General features: G+C 49.9%; 1 protein-coding gene across 3 annotated transcripts; it reads left to right on the top strand.

The window, feature by feature from the left end:
• Positions 1 to 994: 994 nt before the first annotated feature.
• BOLA3 (bolA family member 3) lies at positions 995 to 9,268 on the top strand. Of its 3 annotated transcripts, none has more exons than XM_049651730.1 (4): positions 995 to 1,098; positions 3,291 to 3,414; positions 5,586 to 5,674; positions 9,023 to 9,268. In XM_049651730.1, the coding sequence occupies exons 1-4, from the start codon at positions 1,045 to 1,047 to the stop codon at positions 9,086 to 9,088; spliced, it is 333 nt and encodes a 110-aa protein (XP_049507687.1). In that variant the 5' UTR covers positions 995 to 1,044; the 3' UTR covers positions 9,089 to 9,268. The 3 variants fall into 3 exon arrangements, with proteins under 3 accessions (XP_049507687.1, XP_049507688.1, XP_049507686.1); XM_049651731.1 differs by lacking the exon at positions 995 to 1,098 and adding an exon at positions 1,359 to 1,376; XM_049651729.1 differs by lacking the exon at positions 995 to 1,098 and having other exon boundaries at positions 3,153 to 3,414.
• Positions 9,269 to 15,128: the final 5,860 nt, after the last annotated feature.

Raw genomic sequence — 15,128 nt, 5'->3', positions numbered from 1 at the left:
AACTCATCCAAGTGCCACGCTGAACATGATTGATTGCACAGACCAGAAGGCAATAGCAAAAAGAACTAGTAAAGCCTGCAGGATATACCAGACCACATGTTACAAACGATTACTGCTAGAGAGAGAAAGCTCTTGGTTGAATTTTGACCTTGACATCAGTCTGAATTACTCCAGAGGTGGGGCAGGTTTGCTGGATAGCCTTACCCATCCTCACTGGAGACAGCTTCCACTACATTCTCAGGAGCCCGCGGTCTGTGGTTCCAGCCTACTTCTCTGCAGGGCCGTGTCCTGCAGGCACCTTGAAGTCAGGCAAATTCAAAACTGTGTTTGTCGGCACTCTTCACCCCAAACCTAGCCCTTCTCCACCCACTGCACTTTCCACGCCAGACGCCTCCCTCATCCTCGCCGCCTAATCCAGTCACTCCATTCCCTTCCCTTCCCAAGTGACCATCTCTGCTGCCCCAGCTCCCGTTGAGACCTCAAATCTCACCTGGATCATCGCGGTAGCCTCAGAATTTCTGTCCTCGCCTCCAAAGTCCGCCCCCTACAGCCCCTCCTCTTCGCGGACCCAGAGCGATCTTTCTAAAACGCAAATCTAAAAACGACTCCCCTGCTTAAAGCCCCTCCACAGCCCCCTGTTCTGGAGGGAGAAACCCACACTCCCCAGTTTGGAAGCCAGGTTGCGGTGGGGACACAGGGAGGTGTTCCACCTAGGGCGCGAGGGGCATAGGCGTAAGGGCAGCTCAGAACCGAGGGTCGAGAACACCGGGCGTCTCCAGGCTGGGCAAGAAGGGCCCGCCGGTGGTGGAACGGGCCCGGGAGGCTGGAGCAGCATGGGGCGGACCCGGCTGGGGAGGGGCGTGAGCGCGCCGAACGGCTGGTTCCGGGGAGGTGTCCCCGGGATGCGCACGGGGCCGGACTGGGGCGGCTCGCGGCCTCCGGGCGGCAGGGGGCGGCGTCGCCCGCGGCGGCGACTCCCGGTCCGGGGCTCCGCGCCTTTCAGGGGACGCGGCGACCTCCGGCGGCGGGCCGCGTCGGCCGGGCATGGCGGCGTGGAGCCCGGCCGCGACAGCGTCTCTGCTCCGCGGGATCCGCGGGGTGAGCGCGGGCGGGGCCGGGCTGCTCTTCACGGGTGGGAGCTGCGGAGGGGCCGCAGGGCCGTCCGGGGCCGGAGCTCGAGGACGGGCTCAGGGAGATCGCGGCGCTGGGCCCTGCGGCCTCCCCCCTTCCTTTCTCTCATTCTTTCCTAGTTGTTTCGGTCACACAGTGGATCCGGGCGGCTGGCTTTCGGAGAAATGTCAGACCCTGGCGCACGCTGGCGGAGCTTGAGAGCCGGTGGAGGTTGGGGGCGAGGGGAACAAGACACATAAACAATGGTAATCCGGTGGGCACCGAGAGAGCGGTGTTGACGTACTGAGCCAGAGACATAGCAGTCACAGCTATGCCACAGCCGGGAGTCCTGGAGTGGGTGCCGGAGAGTGTGAGGTGTCTGGACTTTGGGCAAGTCCTCCCAGCCTCTGTGACCTTAATCCTCTCCAAAATCCCACTTGCCCGGAGTAGAAGCCCAGCAGAGGGCACTCACTACGCGCTCTATAGTTTTCTCTTTTCTGATTCTTTCCTCACTTCATCCACTTTGCTCTCATATTCCTTCTCTCCTGCTGCCTTTGAACCCGCCTCCACCAAGTATAAAAAGCTGGTGACTTTCAGCGTGGACAGTCAGAATTCTAGGGATTTCGTCAGATTGCTCGTTTAAAGGCCGCTGCCCACAGATTAGCTAAAATGGAGGAAAGAGTTATCCCAAAAAATCAGCAATGCTAACCACCCACACCCCTTAGCGATTATTGGTTCTGCCTGCCACCTCTGCCTTTGCACCCCAGGGCTCTGTCCTCAGAAAAGTCTCCTTCTCTCTGTCCCTTCCTCCACCCCAACCTTAGCCTGGCCTGCAACACCAAGTTTCTGTCCCTCCACTCAGTCTCACTCCAGATCTTTCTTCTGACCTGTATTTCAACTGCCTGCTAGAATCAAGACTTCTTTGCAGGTGCGAGTAGGCATGCCCTGAATGGTGTGCTCATTCCACTAATCCATTTGTTCATTCATCTTCCCATCCATACCCAAGTCCTCCTGAGGGCCTGCCCTGGCCCAGGTTTGGAAGGCTGCAGTAACAGGACAGACTCAGTCTTGGCCTTTGAAATGAGCTGATGAAAGCCAGTGCACAGGTCATTTTAAGGAAGGTGCTTCCAGATTCTCTAACACAGGACCCTGCTCTGGGCCATCAGGAAAGGCCTGAGGGTGGGCAGGACTGACAGGTGAAGGGATGGCACCTTCAGCACCAGCACTGGATGAACAGCACTCACGTATCCCACCTGCCGTCCCCCTCCAATCCCAGGCCCTAGCACTACTGCCTTTGTAATGCCTCTTATCTGGGCACCTTTACAGACTAGCTTCAAAAGGCACTGTTTTGTGCAGGTTACTTTGGCCGCCATGCTCTATTTTCAGTCTCCCTTTCAGCATGTACTCAACCCAGCCAAGGGGGTGCAGATCTGGCTTTTTGCTCCTTCTCCCCTTAGGGTTGAGACATGTTCCCATCAGGTGCATCAGATGCACTGGCTCCCTATGGTAGCCATCCGGGAGGTAGGGAGAGTGTTGCTGCCAATAGTAAATAATGTAAAACTGTTTTTCCTTCAGATCACTTAATAGAATTCTGCTCCTTCTTTCCAGTAAGAATTAGTATGTGTCACAAAGTGTGGTTGGCTTAACGAGCAAGGCCACATCCCACAGGAGGGTGTGGAATGTTGACCAGGCCTATGGGATAGGTGGCGTTTGGTCTCACCAGTGCATGGTCAGTGGCGTGCTGGCATAATGAGGCACATCTGAGGCCTGCTGCCCGGCCTCTCCAGGCTCTGCATGTCACTAATAGATCCAACCGTGGCACTCTTTCCTTAGTGCCTCAGTTTCCTCACCTCTAAAACTGAAATCATGACAGTGTCTCTCTCACAGCAGTATCATGAAGAGTTTAGTATCTATTGAGTTTGGTCTCTGGAGTCAAAGCGAGTTATTTACAATTCCACTCCCCACCTCCACTTACTCCCCTAGAAGTTGATTCTGTGTTCTGGGGAGCTTATGCGGACATCTGACACCATGCAGCCCCTCTGATGTAGCCCGTGGCCATGCTGGCGGGGGCCCGGGGCCCTGGCTGGCAGGGCAATGTTGGGTGGGGCCTGCATAGTGGCCTGGGCCGGGCTGGGAGTGGCATCATCTTGCTCAGCCATGACTTCTTTGTTGTGTGGCAGCTTCCTCTTCTCCACTGCGCCCAGCGGATGTTTGCCTCGCAGACTGAGGGGGAGCTCAAAGTAACCCAAATTCTCAAAGAAAAGTTTCCTCGAGCTACAGCTATCAAGGTCACCGACATTTCAGGCAAGATTTTCTCTCATCTTTCCCACAGGGTTTGGTAGGATGTTGCCCTCTGGAGGGGTAGAGGGCAGGGGGCTTGGCAGAGTGAACTTGTCATCAGTGGCTTTTCAATATGTGTGGCTATTGGAGAGATGGAATTCTGGCTCTCCCAACTGATGGGGTGGAGGTGGGGCTGTGGAAGCGTCAGAGGGAAACTGTGTGAGGGGATAAGGCCCAGCTGGGAGGACTCCTGGTTGCCAGCCTGGCCTGGCTCAGATGTGGTCCCTCTCCGTCACCCTGGGACTCCCGTCCACAGTCTTTTTTTTTTTTTTTTTTAAGTTTATTTTTATTTATTTTGAGAGAGATAGAGAGCAAGCAGGGGAGGGACAGAGAAAGAAAGAGGCAGAATCCCAAGCAGGCTTGGCACCATCAGGGCAGAGCCCAATGCAGGGCTTGAACTCATGAACAGTGAGATCATGACCTGGGCCGAAATCGAGAGTCAGATGCCCAACCGACTGAGCCACCCAGGCACGCCTCAGGTCCACAGTCTTTAATTTGACTTTGAGAAGGACATTACTTTATTTATTTATTTATTTATTTATTTATTTTTTTTTTTTTTAACATTTTATTTATTTTTGAGACAGGGAGAGACAGAGCATGAACGGGGGAGGGTCAGAGAGAGAGGGAGACACAGACTGAAACAGGCTCCAGGCTCTGAGCTGTCAGCACAGAGCCCAACGCGGGGCTCGAACTCACGGACCGTGAGATCATGACCTGAGCCGAAGTCGGACGCTTAACTGACTGAGCCACCCAGGCGCCCCAGAAGGACATTACTTTAATTTCTCTGCATTCTTCTGACACCCTATCATGTCAGGTCTGGAGAGGACCCCAGAAGGATTTTATCCTTTTGACAATAACTTCCTCACTTTCCCCACGAGGAGCCGAGCCCGGAAAGGCCAAAGACCCCGCCCAGCCCCTCGCAGGGAGGAGGTGGCAGAGCTGGAACCAGCACCAGGACACGGGTAGACTCTGTCCTGAGCCCGGTTACCAGCCGCAGCCAGGCCCTTTCTCAGATGCCACTGGCACCTGAGAAGTTCAGGCTGGCTGCGTGTTAGGAGGAGGCTGGGGAGGCGACTTGTGCACAAAGGGAAGATGGGGCCTTTCTCCAGACACATGTGGAGTGGCCTAGTGGAGGTAGTAAGGTGGGCGTGGACCTGCGTCTCCCCACACCCAGACATGTCTTTGCCGCCCAGCATTGCTGTGAGCCGCTGGCTTCTCTGAGAACGTAACATCTGCAAGGATTGGGCGAAAGTTTAGAAAGTAGTTTTTAGAAGTTTCTTCTTTGTTGTTTAGTAGTTTTTAGTAGTTTCAGAAGTGTAGAAAAATCAATCAATCCAAAGATCCGTTGGTGAGCTCTCTGCAGTGTCCCAGGGCTGCGCCGAGGCCTTGACGTCACCGGTCCTATACCTGCCCCAGGCCCAGGTCAGGCAGAGCTGGAACCTGACCTTCAGTCTGGCCCTGCCTAGCCCTGAACAGAGTGGGGAAGGCTGGGAAGCTAGGTTAACCAAAGCTTGGACTCCCAGTACACATAAAGCCCGTTGAGTAAATTGCACTTCTCGTAAAACGGCCGGGTGTTAACAGCATGGGACGTTTTCCTTCCTGCCCATGTTGTTTCCTGCTCGGGCAGCATGTTGCCATTAGTCCCTGTCTCTCTCATGCTTCCACTCCTTTCTTTTCTTTTGGTTAGTATTACACAGTTTTCAAGCCAAACTTTAGTGTATTTTTTGCATTTTTAAAAATATTTTTTTGCTGGTGCTTAGGAAGGTTGAACACTGAACTTCGGTCTCTCCCATCCTCTTCCCTGGGGATTATTGGCCTATTAAAAAGAAATACAAGGCAAACCTACATTTCCTAGGTTTTCCATGCTTTGTGCCTTATCTTTCGCACCCCACAAGTAATCATCCTGGGTAGTGCAACTGCCTTGAAAAAGGAACAGCACGTTTTGGATCGAGGCAGCCTGCGGGGAGGGTGTGGTCAGGTTAGAAGCCATGATGTTTTCCTAACAGTCTTAGCAATTTTCTGCTGAACAATAACATTTCAGACCTTCTTTGGATTGTACGGTACTCTAAGGACATATGGGACTGTGGCTACCGTAAGTTAATAATTGAAACACTTTTGAGTCATGTTTATTTCAGGAGGCTGTGGGGCTATGTATGAAATCCAGATCGAGTCAGAAGAATTTAAGGAGAAGAGAACTGTCCAGCAGCACCAGATGGTAAATCAGGTCAGTACAAGCAACAAGGCTCCTTTACCGTTGATCTCCAGCATCTTGAGAGGGCCTGACGAGTGGGGATGGTATTTAACTGTTAGTCCTAGGAACAAATACTACAATACCGCACTCATGCAAAGAGCATTCAGGACCTGAGCAAAACATAATCTGGAACTACCTGGAATCGGACTGTGGGCAAATAGGAATTTTACTCAGAATTGAAAACAAGCCTCCCAATAGTTTCCTTGTATATTTCCTTGGATAATGCTACAGGTGTTTACTGTTATTGACACATATTAAATGTATTTTGTAAAAATAGATGTTTTTGTAGATTTGAAGATTTTTTTAGCACTTCTTTGGACTGCTTTAGAGATGGGCAAATTGAGGCATGGCATGATTGAGAATTGCTCTAGCTGCCCCAGACCCAGTGACATAATGTTAGGGGTCTGGAACATCAGATTTAACCAGACCCAGGCCCGGTTTATTCATTCTCTATGCTTCTTTTACTTGGAATCTATACCAGCCTTGACCCTGGGCCTATATCTGTAAACTTGCCCCCTCCCCTGCATCAGGTGTGTTTGAATCATTCTGGAAGGTCTTGTACATTGTGAACTGGTTTAATTTCTGTACAGCACAGCTCTGGTCATAAGAATCCCTCGGTGGCTCCTTGTATATCAAGTTCTGGTGTCCCAGACTGCTATTCCAGGCCTTTCCCCACCCTTCTCTGAATGAACCCTTCCCTGGCCCCTGCCTACCGTTCTGTCTTTGCATCTGGACCTTTGCCAAGATCAGACCTCCTGCCTGGGCTCCCTTCCTCCCCTCCTGCACCCTGCTCAAATGCTGCCTCCCCTACCTGCGTGGCAGGGAGCGAATGCCCTTGCATCCTCTGACTCCAATATTTTCTGCATTGTGTCCTGGATACTTACATCCCTGCCGTCTGTTCCTTGGCCCTGTCAGCCCTTTGTAGGCTGTTCCCTTTGGGATCCATCTTTGGGTTCCTCACGGAGCCCAGCCTTTCCCTCGGATGTGGGCATCCATGACCATATGGTGTGCTGCTGGTCTGCCTGGGAAGTCTGGGGTGGAACAACTACTTTGCTCCCCCAGAAGTGCTTCTAGTCTCACATGATGTCAGGGGTTGGAGCCAAGACAAGACAGGGAGGACCTCAGTGACCCAAATCATCTCCAACCGGTTAGACTTTGGGTTTTGTCCCCAAAACTACTCAGGCTGCCTAGTGAGCCTGCACTCCTAGGGGCACTGTTCATTTGAGTGCATCCCCCGGTCGGGAGCCACTGTTACAAGTGGTCAAGGATGCAGGTTCTGGAGTCTGTCTGCCCACATTACAAATCTGGGCTCTGCTGCTTTCTAGCTGTGTGACCTTGAGCAACTTACTCAACCTCCCTATGCCTCAGTTTTTTAATCTGTCGCTGGGGAGAGTAGTAGTACCTGCCTCAAAGGACTGTTTTGAAAATTAGTGGTAAAGCACACGTAGAGCACTGAGAATACCGTCTGACACCTTACTAGTAAGCCCTCGGTAAACATCAATGGCCATCACCATTATCATCATTGTTGTCTACAACATTTTCATCTGTGAGCCCAGCACAATAGCAGGTGCTGAGAAATGTGTACCCAAACTACATTTTACAAACTGTGGGGCTTTGGCCAGGTCCCTTCCCTACCAGGGACTCGGTTCCCTCAACTGTGATGTGACCCAGGTGATCTCTAAGGCCCTCTGTAGCTGGAAGATACAGTGACCTACCTAGGTCACAGGTCCTTAGAAGCCTGCAAGAGAGTTGGTGGAAGGCATTCAGAGGGGTAAGTGCACAGGACATGAGGGGTCAGGGCCTTCCATGTGAAAGTGTGGCTGGGCCCTTGCCTAGCCAAGGAGGCTTTACGAATTGTGGCCCAGGTTGCAGCTCAAATATGGTCAGGGACAGCCTTTAAGGGGTACTCTGTGCCTACAGAAAGCAGAGAGCTTGTGACCCAGGGGTCTCTGTTCCCTTCCCCCAGTGATCACAGGAAGCTTTTTCCCCCGGGGACATTTCTGTTGTCTGCAGAGCTGAGGGGGTTGTGTGTGAATACGCAGGTGGTGGGGCAGTTCATTGGCTCCCAGCACAGATGAGCTTCCAGCATCAGGGCTGGCCAGGAGCCCCAGGGAAACCAGGAGTGGCCAGGACATCGGGCTCAGGTCCTAATTCTGTTATTTGCTTGCTGAATTTTGACAGGGGATAGATTCTATTTCTTTTTTATCAGAGAAAGGGATGGGACCAGATTCTCTCTAAGGATCCTTCTGACTATAAACCTGACTGCACATGTTAAGAATTTTTTTCGTGTAAACTAGCAAAAGCAAACAAAGGGAATTAATTGGCCCATGTAATTAATTTATCTGGTTTCTGACATATCTAAATTCAGGGTCTTAAACAAGTTCATCTGCTTGTACTCTCTCTCCTCTGAGCTTTTGGCTTCTGTGTGTTGGCCTCATTTTCTCCTATTGGAGACAGGCTTGCTTGCTTGCTTGCTTTTTTTTTTTAATGTTTATTTATTTTTGAGAGAGAGACAGAGCGCGAGCAGGGGAGGGGCAGAGAGCAAGAGGGAGACACAGAATCCAAAGCAGGCTCCAGGGTCCGAGCTCTCAGCCCATGGCCCGATGTGGGGATCAAACTCATGGACCCTAAGATCATGACCTGAGCTGAAGTCGGATGCCAACTGAGCCACCCAGGTGCCCCAGGCTTTCTCTTCTTGTTGGAGAACATGGCCCCCAGCCATCTCCAATTGACGTTGTTCAAGTAGAGTGACTCAAAAGACTGGCTCCACACTGAAAAATCCCAGCAGAGATTCTGATTGGTTCAGTTCGGGTCACGTGTTGCCCCTGGACCTATCGGGCTGGGCCAGAGGCACATAGCCACCTAAATGCAAATTGGTAGGTCTACCAGCAGTACATAATTAAGACCTCTAGTGGCTAGTGGAGAAGGGGAAGTATAGAACAATGTGTTTGAAATGCTACCATTTGTGCTATTAAAAGGCAGCTGGGTGGATATATATTCATAGTAGCCTAAACATGCATTTTTCAATCGTTGCAAAGACACACAAGAAATTAATAAGGGTTCTCTATTTGGGGATGGAGGTGGGAATGGGGGGGTGTGTGGAGGACAGGTGTGGGGGAAACTTCACTGTATGCCTTCTATAACTTTTGATTTTTGAGCCTCATTGGATATTCAAAAAAATAAAAAACCTTTTTTTAAAAAGGTAAAAACGGTTTAGACAAAGCCTCCTACAAAGAGAGCTATACGCAAATATTCTCACAGAGACTTAATGTATTCAATGTCAAATGCAAAACAAACAGTGATGCTTTTCTACTTACTTAGGCACTAAAAGAAGAAATCAAAGGGATGCATGGATTGCGGATATTTACCTCCGTTCCCAAACACTGACCACATCCTGACTGTGTAGATGCTGCTGCTTAAAACCTTGGATGAACTTGGCTGACACCATTCTTTCCTAGGCATTTGCCAAAAAAATTATCTATTTTGTCCATAGACATTTGCATATTATAATTATAGAAGAATATGTTCTCTATTTAGAGATTAATTAAAGGCAACAGACAACTGAAACTTTTGAAGAGTCATTGGTGATGCGTCTAGTTCCTTTGTTTCAGAGGCAATGTCCTTTTATCCAAAGTGGTCTCGTCCTTGGACAGTTCTGTCCAGCTGCTACAGAGGCGGAATGGAGTGCCAGCTAATTCTCTCGTGTCAAGAAAGTTTCTTATTTCTTCTCTATGAAGCTGCTCCTCTAGGACACTGCTGTTAAGGCCTCTTAATCTTACCAAAAAGGAAAGAAAAAAAGGGAAGAAAAAAAATCCTTTGGTTTTGCTATTCCTTCAGTTTAATGCTCTCTTTCCCTTCCCCTCCAAACTTCTTACGAGAATGATCTTAGGCCTTCCATTTCTTACTCCCTGGAGTGGGCTCTGAGGAGTCCGGGATGCCAGGATCAAGGTCTTCTTCCTGTTTGAAGATTCCCCTACCCTTTGCATCCCGGAGGGAGGTGCAGCCCACCTCCCACAACAGCAGCGGAAAACGTTTGGCTTCCTAGCTCCCTTGCAAATGGACACAGGTCGGTGGTCTAGACTCAGCCCATCAGATAGATCTGGACTTTGAATTGGGAGCAAGTGAGCCAAGAAGCAGGGGTAGCGGCACATCCACTCCAGCCGCTGTGGCTGCTGTATCCGTACTCGGTACTGGCAGCCACAGAGCGCTACAAGCTGCTGTCTCTCGAGTCCATGGTGGCGGGCACGGTGTCTGGGTCTGCAGCGGGATATGGGCCCTGGTAACGGAGCCTTCCTGTTACTGCCCCTGCCCCTTTTCAAAAGCTGGTTCACCAGCGTTCCCAGAATTTCTGTGATTGTCCCATGTCCTTTCACTAAATTCTTCACTGTTCACATCGGCCTGGTCGTCTGTCTGTCACTTGCAACCGAGAGCCTTACTGTGTTCACCCGCCCTCACAGTGTGGCTCCTGCCTTCCCACCCCCACTTCCCTCCTAGACGGCTTTCCGAGAGACTACGTCCACTGCCTCTCCCAGTCCTCGGCACCCCGGTCACCATGGTGATAGCAAGTTGACCATCTGCTCCTTCCTCAGCCACCTTTATCTTTCAGGGAGCTGCCCACCAGGGAAACCAGTGTTCACTGTCATTTCTGAAGATCCCTAAGAAATGAAAGTATGTAGTTAAAACAACCTTGGGCCTGAGTTTTGGAGCAGCACAAATTTTAAATATTCTGTTCATATACCATGCCCCCATTTTCTGGTTTAAAAATATTCTCTTTCTCCACAGTATGGGGGAGGGATTGGTGTCCTGCCAAAGAAGAACCACCTTTTACATGGAATACATGTACTCAGTTGTATAATGGCTGAGAAGCCAGGATGAAACAGAACTGAGGATCAGAGGCACCTCTGAAAGAGGTGTTTTTAGGTAGCGTAATAAGGAAAAGCCTAAGAATGGAGTCCCACAGGGGCGCCTGGGTGTCTCAGTTGGTGAAGCGTCTGACTTCGGCTCAGGTCGTGATCTCACGGTTGATGAGTTCGAGCCCTGCATTGGGCTCTGTGCTGACAGCTCGGAGCCTAGAGCCTGCTTCAGATTCTGGGTCTCCCTCTCTCTCTGCCCCTCCCCTGCTCATGCTCTGTCTCTCTGTCTCTCTCTCAAAAATAAACATGGAAAAAAAAAAAAAAAAAGAATGGAGTCCCAGAGACCAGAAGAAGATAGTGCTCAGGGAGAATTGAGAGATCACAGAATTAGATACATGTTGGTTACTTGTGTGGAGCCTGATTGAGGGTGGGCTGAACAAAGGGATCTGCTTCTAAAGAACAGAATAAAGCAGAAATGACAAGGTGCAGCTTCAGAGACTAGGTCATAAGAGGCACTGTGGCTTCCTCCTTGCTCTCTTCAGTTGCTCACTCTGGGGGAAGGGAACCGCCATGTTGTGACAACACCCAAGCAGCCTGCGGGGAGGTTCACGTGAGGAACCGAGGCCTCTTACCAACAGCCAATGAAGCGGGCCTGCCAATAGCCAGCAGGGAACCAAACCTGCCAAAACAAGAGCCATTTGGGTAAGCCATCTTGGAAGTGGGTCCTTCCAAGTCACAGTCACAGTTAAGCCTTCAGACAACTGTCACCCCAGCTGACATCTTGACTGCAGCTTGAGCCGGAACCACTCAGCTAAGCTACTCCCAATTCTTGACCAGCAGAAACTATGAGATAATAAATGTCTGAAGTCACCGAGTTTTGGGGTAAGCTACAGGGCGATAGCTAACTGGTACGCTTTTGCACTGCTGGCTGGACACTGGGGCATTTCACATATTGAAGGAGAGGTTGAAGAGCCAGACTGCAGAAAGGATGGGGTCCAGCTAAATGTCAGGAACATACCACACCCCTGGGTCTCCACATCACCTGTTTGCTTCTCCCTGCAGGTCAGCTTTATTACAGATACATATTTTATTTACTTTTTTTCTTTGAAAAAATTTTGAACTCACCGTGAGATCATGACCTGAGTCGAAGTCAGACATTTAACTGACTGAGCCAGCCAACCGCCCTTGTTTTATTTATTTTTAAGAGAGAGTGTGTGCACGAGTTGGGGAGGAGCAGAGAGAGAGGAAGAGAGTATCTGAGGCAGGTTCTGTGCTGACAGCAGAGAGCCCGATGAGGGACTTGAACTCACGAACCGTGAGATCATGACCTGAGCCAAAGTCGGATGCTTAACCGGCTGAGCCACTCGGGCGCCCCTAGATATGTTTATTGTCGATTGGTGTTCACCATATACTGCCAGTATATGACTCACTGCACTGCCTATAGATAGCTCTTAATTTTTATACTTCACGTCCTAGCCGCAAGAAAGGCAGACTTTCCTTCCAAGTTCCGGTTCAAAGAACGCCAGGGAATGCCTCTGATGGGCCCATCTTGAATCAGGAGCCACCCAGGAGTCATGTGACATGGCAGCCTCTCCCTGGACTCTGGTTTGGGGCAGGGAGAGGAGCAATCGCCGGAATAAGCGGGGTTCTGTTCTCCCAAGAAGAGGCTGAGGACAAACAACAGGTATTCTTGACCAGAGGGAACGGTGATGTGGCCTAACAGGCCTGCTAGAAGGCTGGGGATACCAAGGAAACTTGGACTCTTCCCTGGCTTCACCCCAGGCAACTCTTCAGGCCCAGAGAAATGTGTCAGCCCTGCCTACCACTTCCACATGTCTGCTCCCAAACCTGGCAACAAGAACTTTTTTCAAGTAGCTCCCCTACCCTCCCTGCGGTTGTTCTTTCTCCAAAACTAAAGAGGAAGTTGGGAGGGGCGCCTGGGTGGCTTTAGTCAGTTAAGCCTCCCACTCTTGATTTCCGCTCGGGTCGTGATCTTACGGTTCATGAGTTTGAGCCTTGAGTCGGGCTCTGAGCTGAGTGTGGAGCCTACTTGGGATTCTCTCTCTCTCTCTGCCCCTCCCCTGCTCTCACTCTCTCACTCTCTCTCAAAATAAATAAATAAGCTTAAGAAAAAAGAAAAAAGGAAAGTTGGGAGAGGAATCTTTTTAGTCTCTTTTTAGCTGATTACACAAGGAGAAATTGTTTAATCTGAGTGGCCAGAGTACGACATTGCATCTGATACAGCCAACTCTTTGCTTTTTGATTAAGTGCTACTTGTGGAAATTGCTGAATTGAGATAGTACATTTTCTGAGTCAAGTGTCCTTTTAAAAATAGTGTACATGGGTGCCTGGGTGGCTATGTCAGTTAAATGACCCACTCTTGATCTCAGCTCCGGTCTTGATCTCAGGGTCTGAGTTCAAGCCTCCTGTTGGGCTCCATCCTGGGTGTGGAGCCTACTTAAAAACAAACAAAAAACAAACAAACAAACAACCCCCACCATGTGCAGTTTTCCAGTGGAAAAATCCAAAGCATCCTGAGATAGGTGTTTGCTGACCAAGTAAATCAATCTAAGAGACATTGCTCCTCCCCCAGCCCTCCCCCAGGCCCATTCAGTCCCAAAGGCTCGAGTAGTGCCCCCCTCTCCCCCTATTACACTACCCAACTAGTAGTCCTGGGGTCGAGCTGGCCTGCAGCCTGGGAGGGGACCTGGGGCCACGAAGCCCCACCCATACTCTTTTTTTTTTTTTTTTTAACATTTTATTTATTTTTGAGACAGGGAGAGACAGAGCATGAACAGGGGAGGGTCAGAGAGAGGGCGACACAGAATCTGAAACAGGCTACAGGCTCTGAGCTGTCAGCACAGAGCCCGACGCGGGGCTCGAACTCACGGACCGTGAGATCATGACCTGAGCCGAAGTCGGCCGCTCAACCGACTGAGCCACCCAGGCGCCCCATACTCTTGATGGTGGCAAAGAGCGAAGGAATCCAATTCTCTTTCTTGGGAATCCAAATCGAAAAGGGTGAGTAAATACCAAAGAAAAGCTCATGGCTGGTGGAAAGCTCTGGACAAACAAATCTGGGCACTCAAATCAGGATATATGGAGAGAATCAATCTAGGAGAAACCGAAGTTGGAAACATGGCCTGAGAGATGCCACGCGGGGCATTGGCAAATCTGAGTGAAGAGGAAGCCTCCACTAGGGAATAAAGAAAATGGTGATTCTCAATCCTGCTGCGAACGAGAACCACCTGTTTAAAAATACTCACACCTGGAGCGCTCTCAGGTCCATGAGGCAGAGACCAGGCAGTTAAATACAGAAGTGAACCGCCCGGCCCTCCTTAGAGCCGCGTGAATCAGGACCAGCCCCTTAACTCTGCCCCCAAACCTGGGTGAGGCCTGCCCTGCCCTCTCCTTTCAGGTTGCTGCTGCGCCTGCGGCAGTTTGCCAGCTCACCTCCAGCCCCTACCTGGCTGAGGTGGGTGGCTGCCCCGCCCCCTAATTCCAAGGGGTGAACAGTGGGAGAGCACCCATGCTTCCCCTCACACCGCCGGGCTCCCACCTGCCCCAGGAGCAATCCGGTCTTCGGATCAGAGGAAAAAGGAGCCAGGCCTCTGCCACCTAAGACCACCGCGCTCCACGATGCTACCCTGAGCTTCCTCCCGCCCAAAAGGTAAGCCGCCCCCTCACCCCGCACGTGCCATGTGGGAGTCAGAAACCTTTGGCTTGAGTCAGCAAAGTTGGTTTCTTACTTGCAACGCAAAGAGCCTTAAGCCACACCACCCATATCTTACAATTCTCCCCGTGCGGAATGAGCCCGACTTTTGACATCTTTTATACATGGATTTGCTCTAATAATGTTGGTAGGATTAAGTCGATCACTAGGCATCTCCTTTCAGGAAATTGATCTCATTTCTCAGGTCCTAGTAAGATACCCTGACACTGAATTTAAAAGAACATGTCTGCACTTTAATTTTGTTTTGTTTTGTTTTAGAAAAGTGTAATGTTTATTAAAGAGAGGCAGATAAGAGGGTACAACTAAAAGATGCCAGTTTCTTCAATCATGTTGACCTTCATTCAAACACGATTTATTCAGAACCCAAGCATCTGTAACCTTCTCTTGCCTCAGGGAGCAGGGGCACCTCCCCAGCAGTTATAAAAACACAAAGTTCCTCCCGGGAGCCGAATAACCAGCAAATGGATGAAAGAGTAAAAAGTGAGAACAAGTGAAGTGCAAGTAATAATCTTAGCTTTTTAAAAAATAAACTTTTAAATAAAGTTTTTAGGACAGTTTACATAACTTTTTAGAACTATTTTAGATTTACAGAAAAATTGAGTTTCTATATATCCCACACGTTTCCCCTACTCTTAACAGTTTAATGTGGTGTATTTGTTACAGTTAATGAACCAATATTGATATGGTATTACAAATTAAAACTCATAGTTATTGAATAATTCTGTACATTACCTTCAACTATTTCTTGATTCTCTCCTCTGTCCCACCTCCAGTGTGATAACCATCAGCTTGTTCTTTATAGTTAAGAGTCTGTTTTTTGGTTTGTCTCTTTTTTTTTTCT

This window comes from Panthera uncia, assembly GCF_023721935.1.
Source record: "Panthera uncia isolate 11264 chromosome A3 unlocalized genomic scaffold, Puncia_PCG_1.0 HiC_scaffold_11, whole genome shotgun sequence".
NCBI lineage: Eukaryota > Metazoa > Chordata > Mammalia > Carnivora > Felidae > Panthera > Panthera uncia.
Note: the sequence above shows the minus strand (reverse complement) of the source record. Positions and strands in the feature narration are given on the sequence as shown.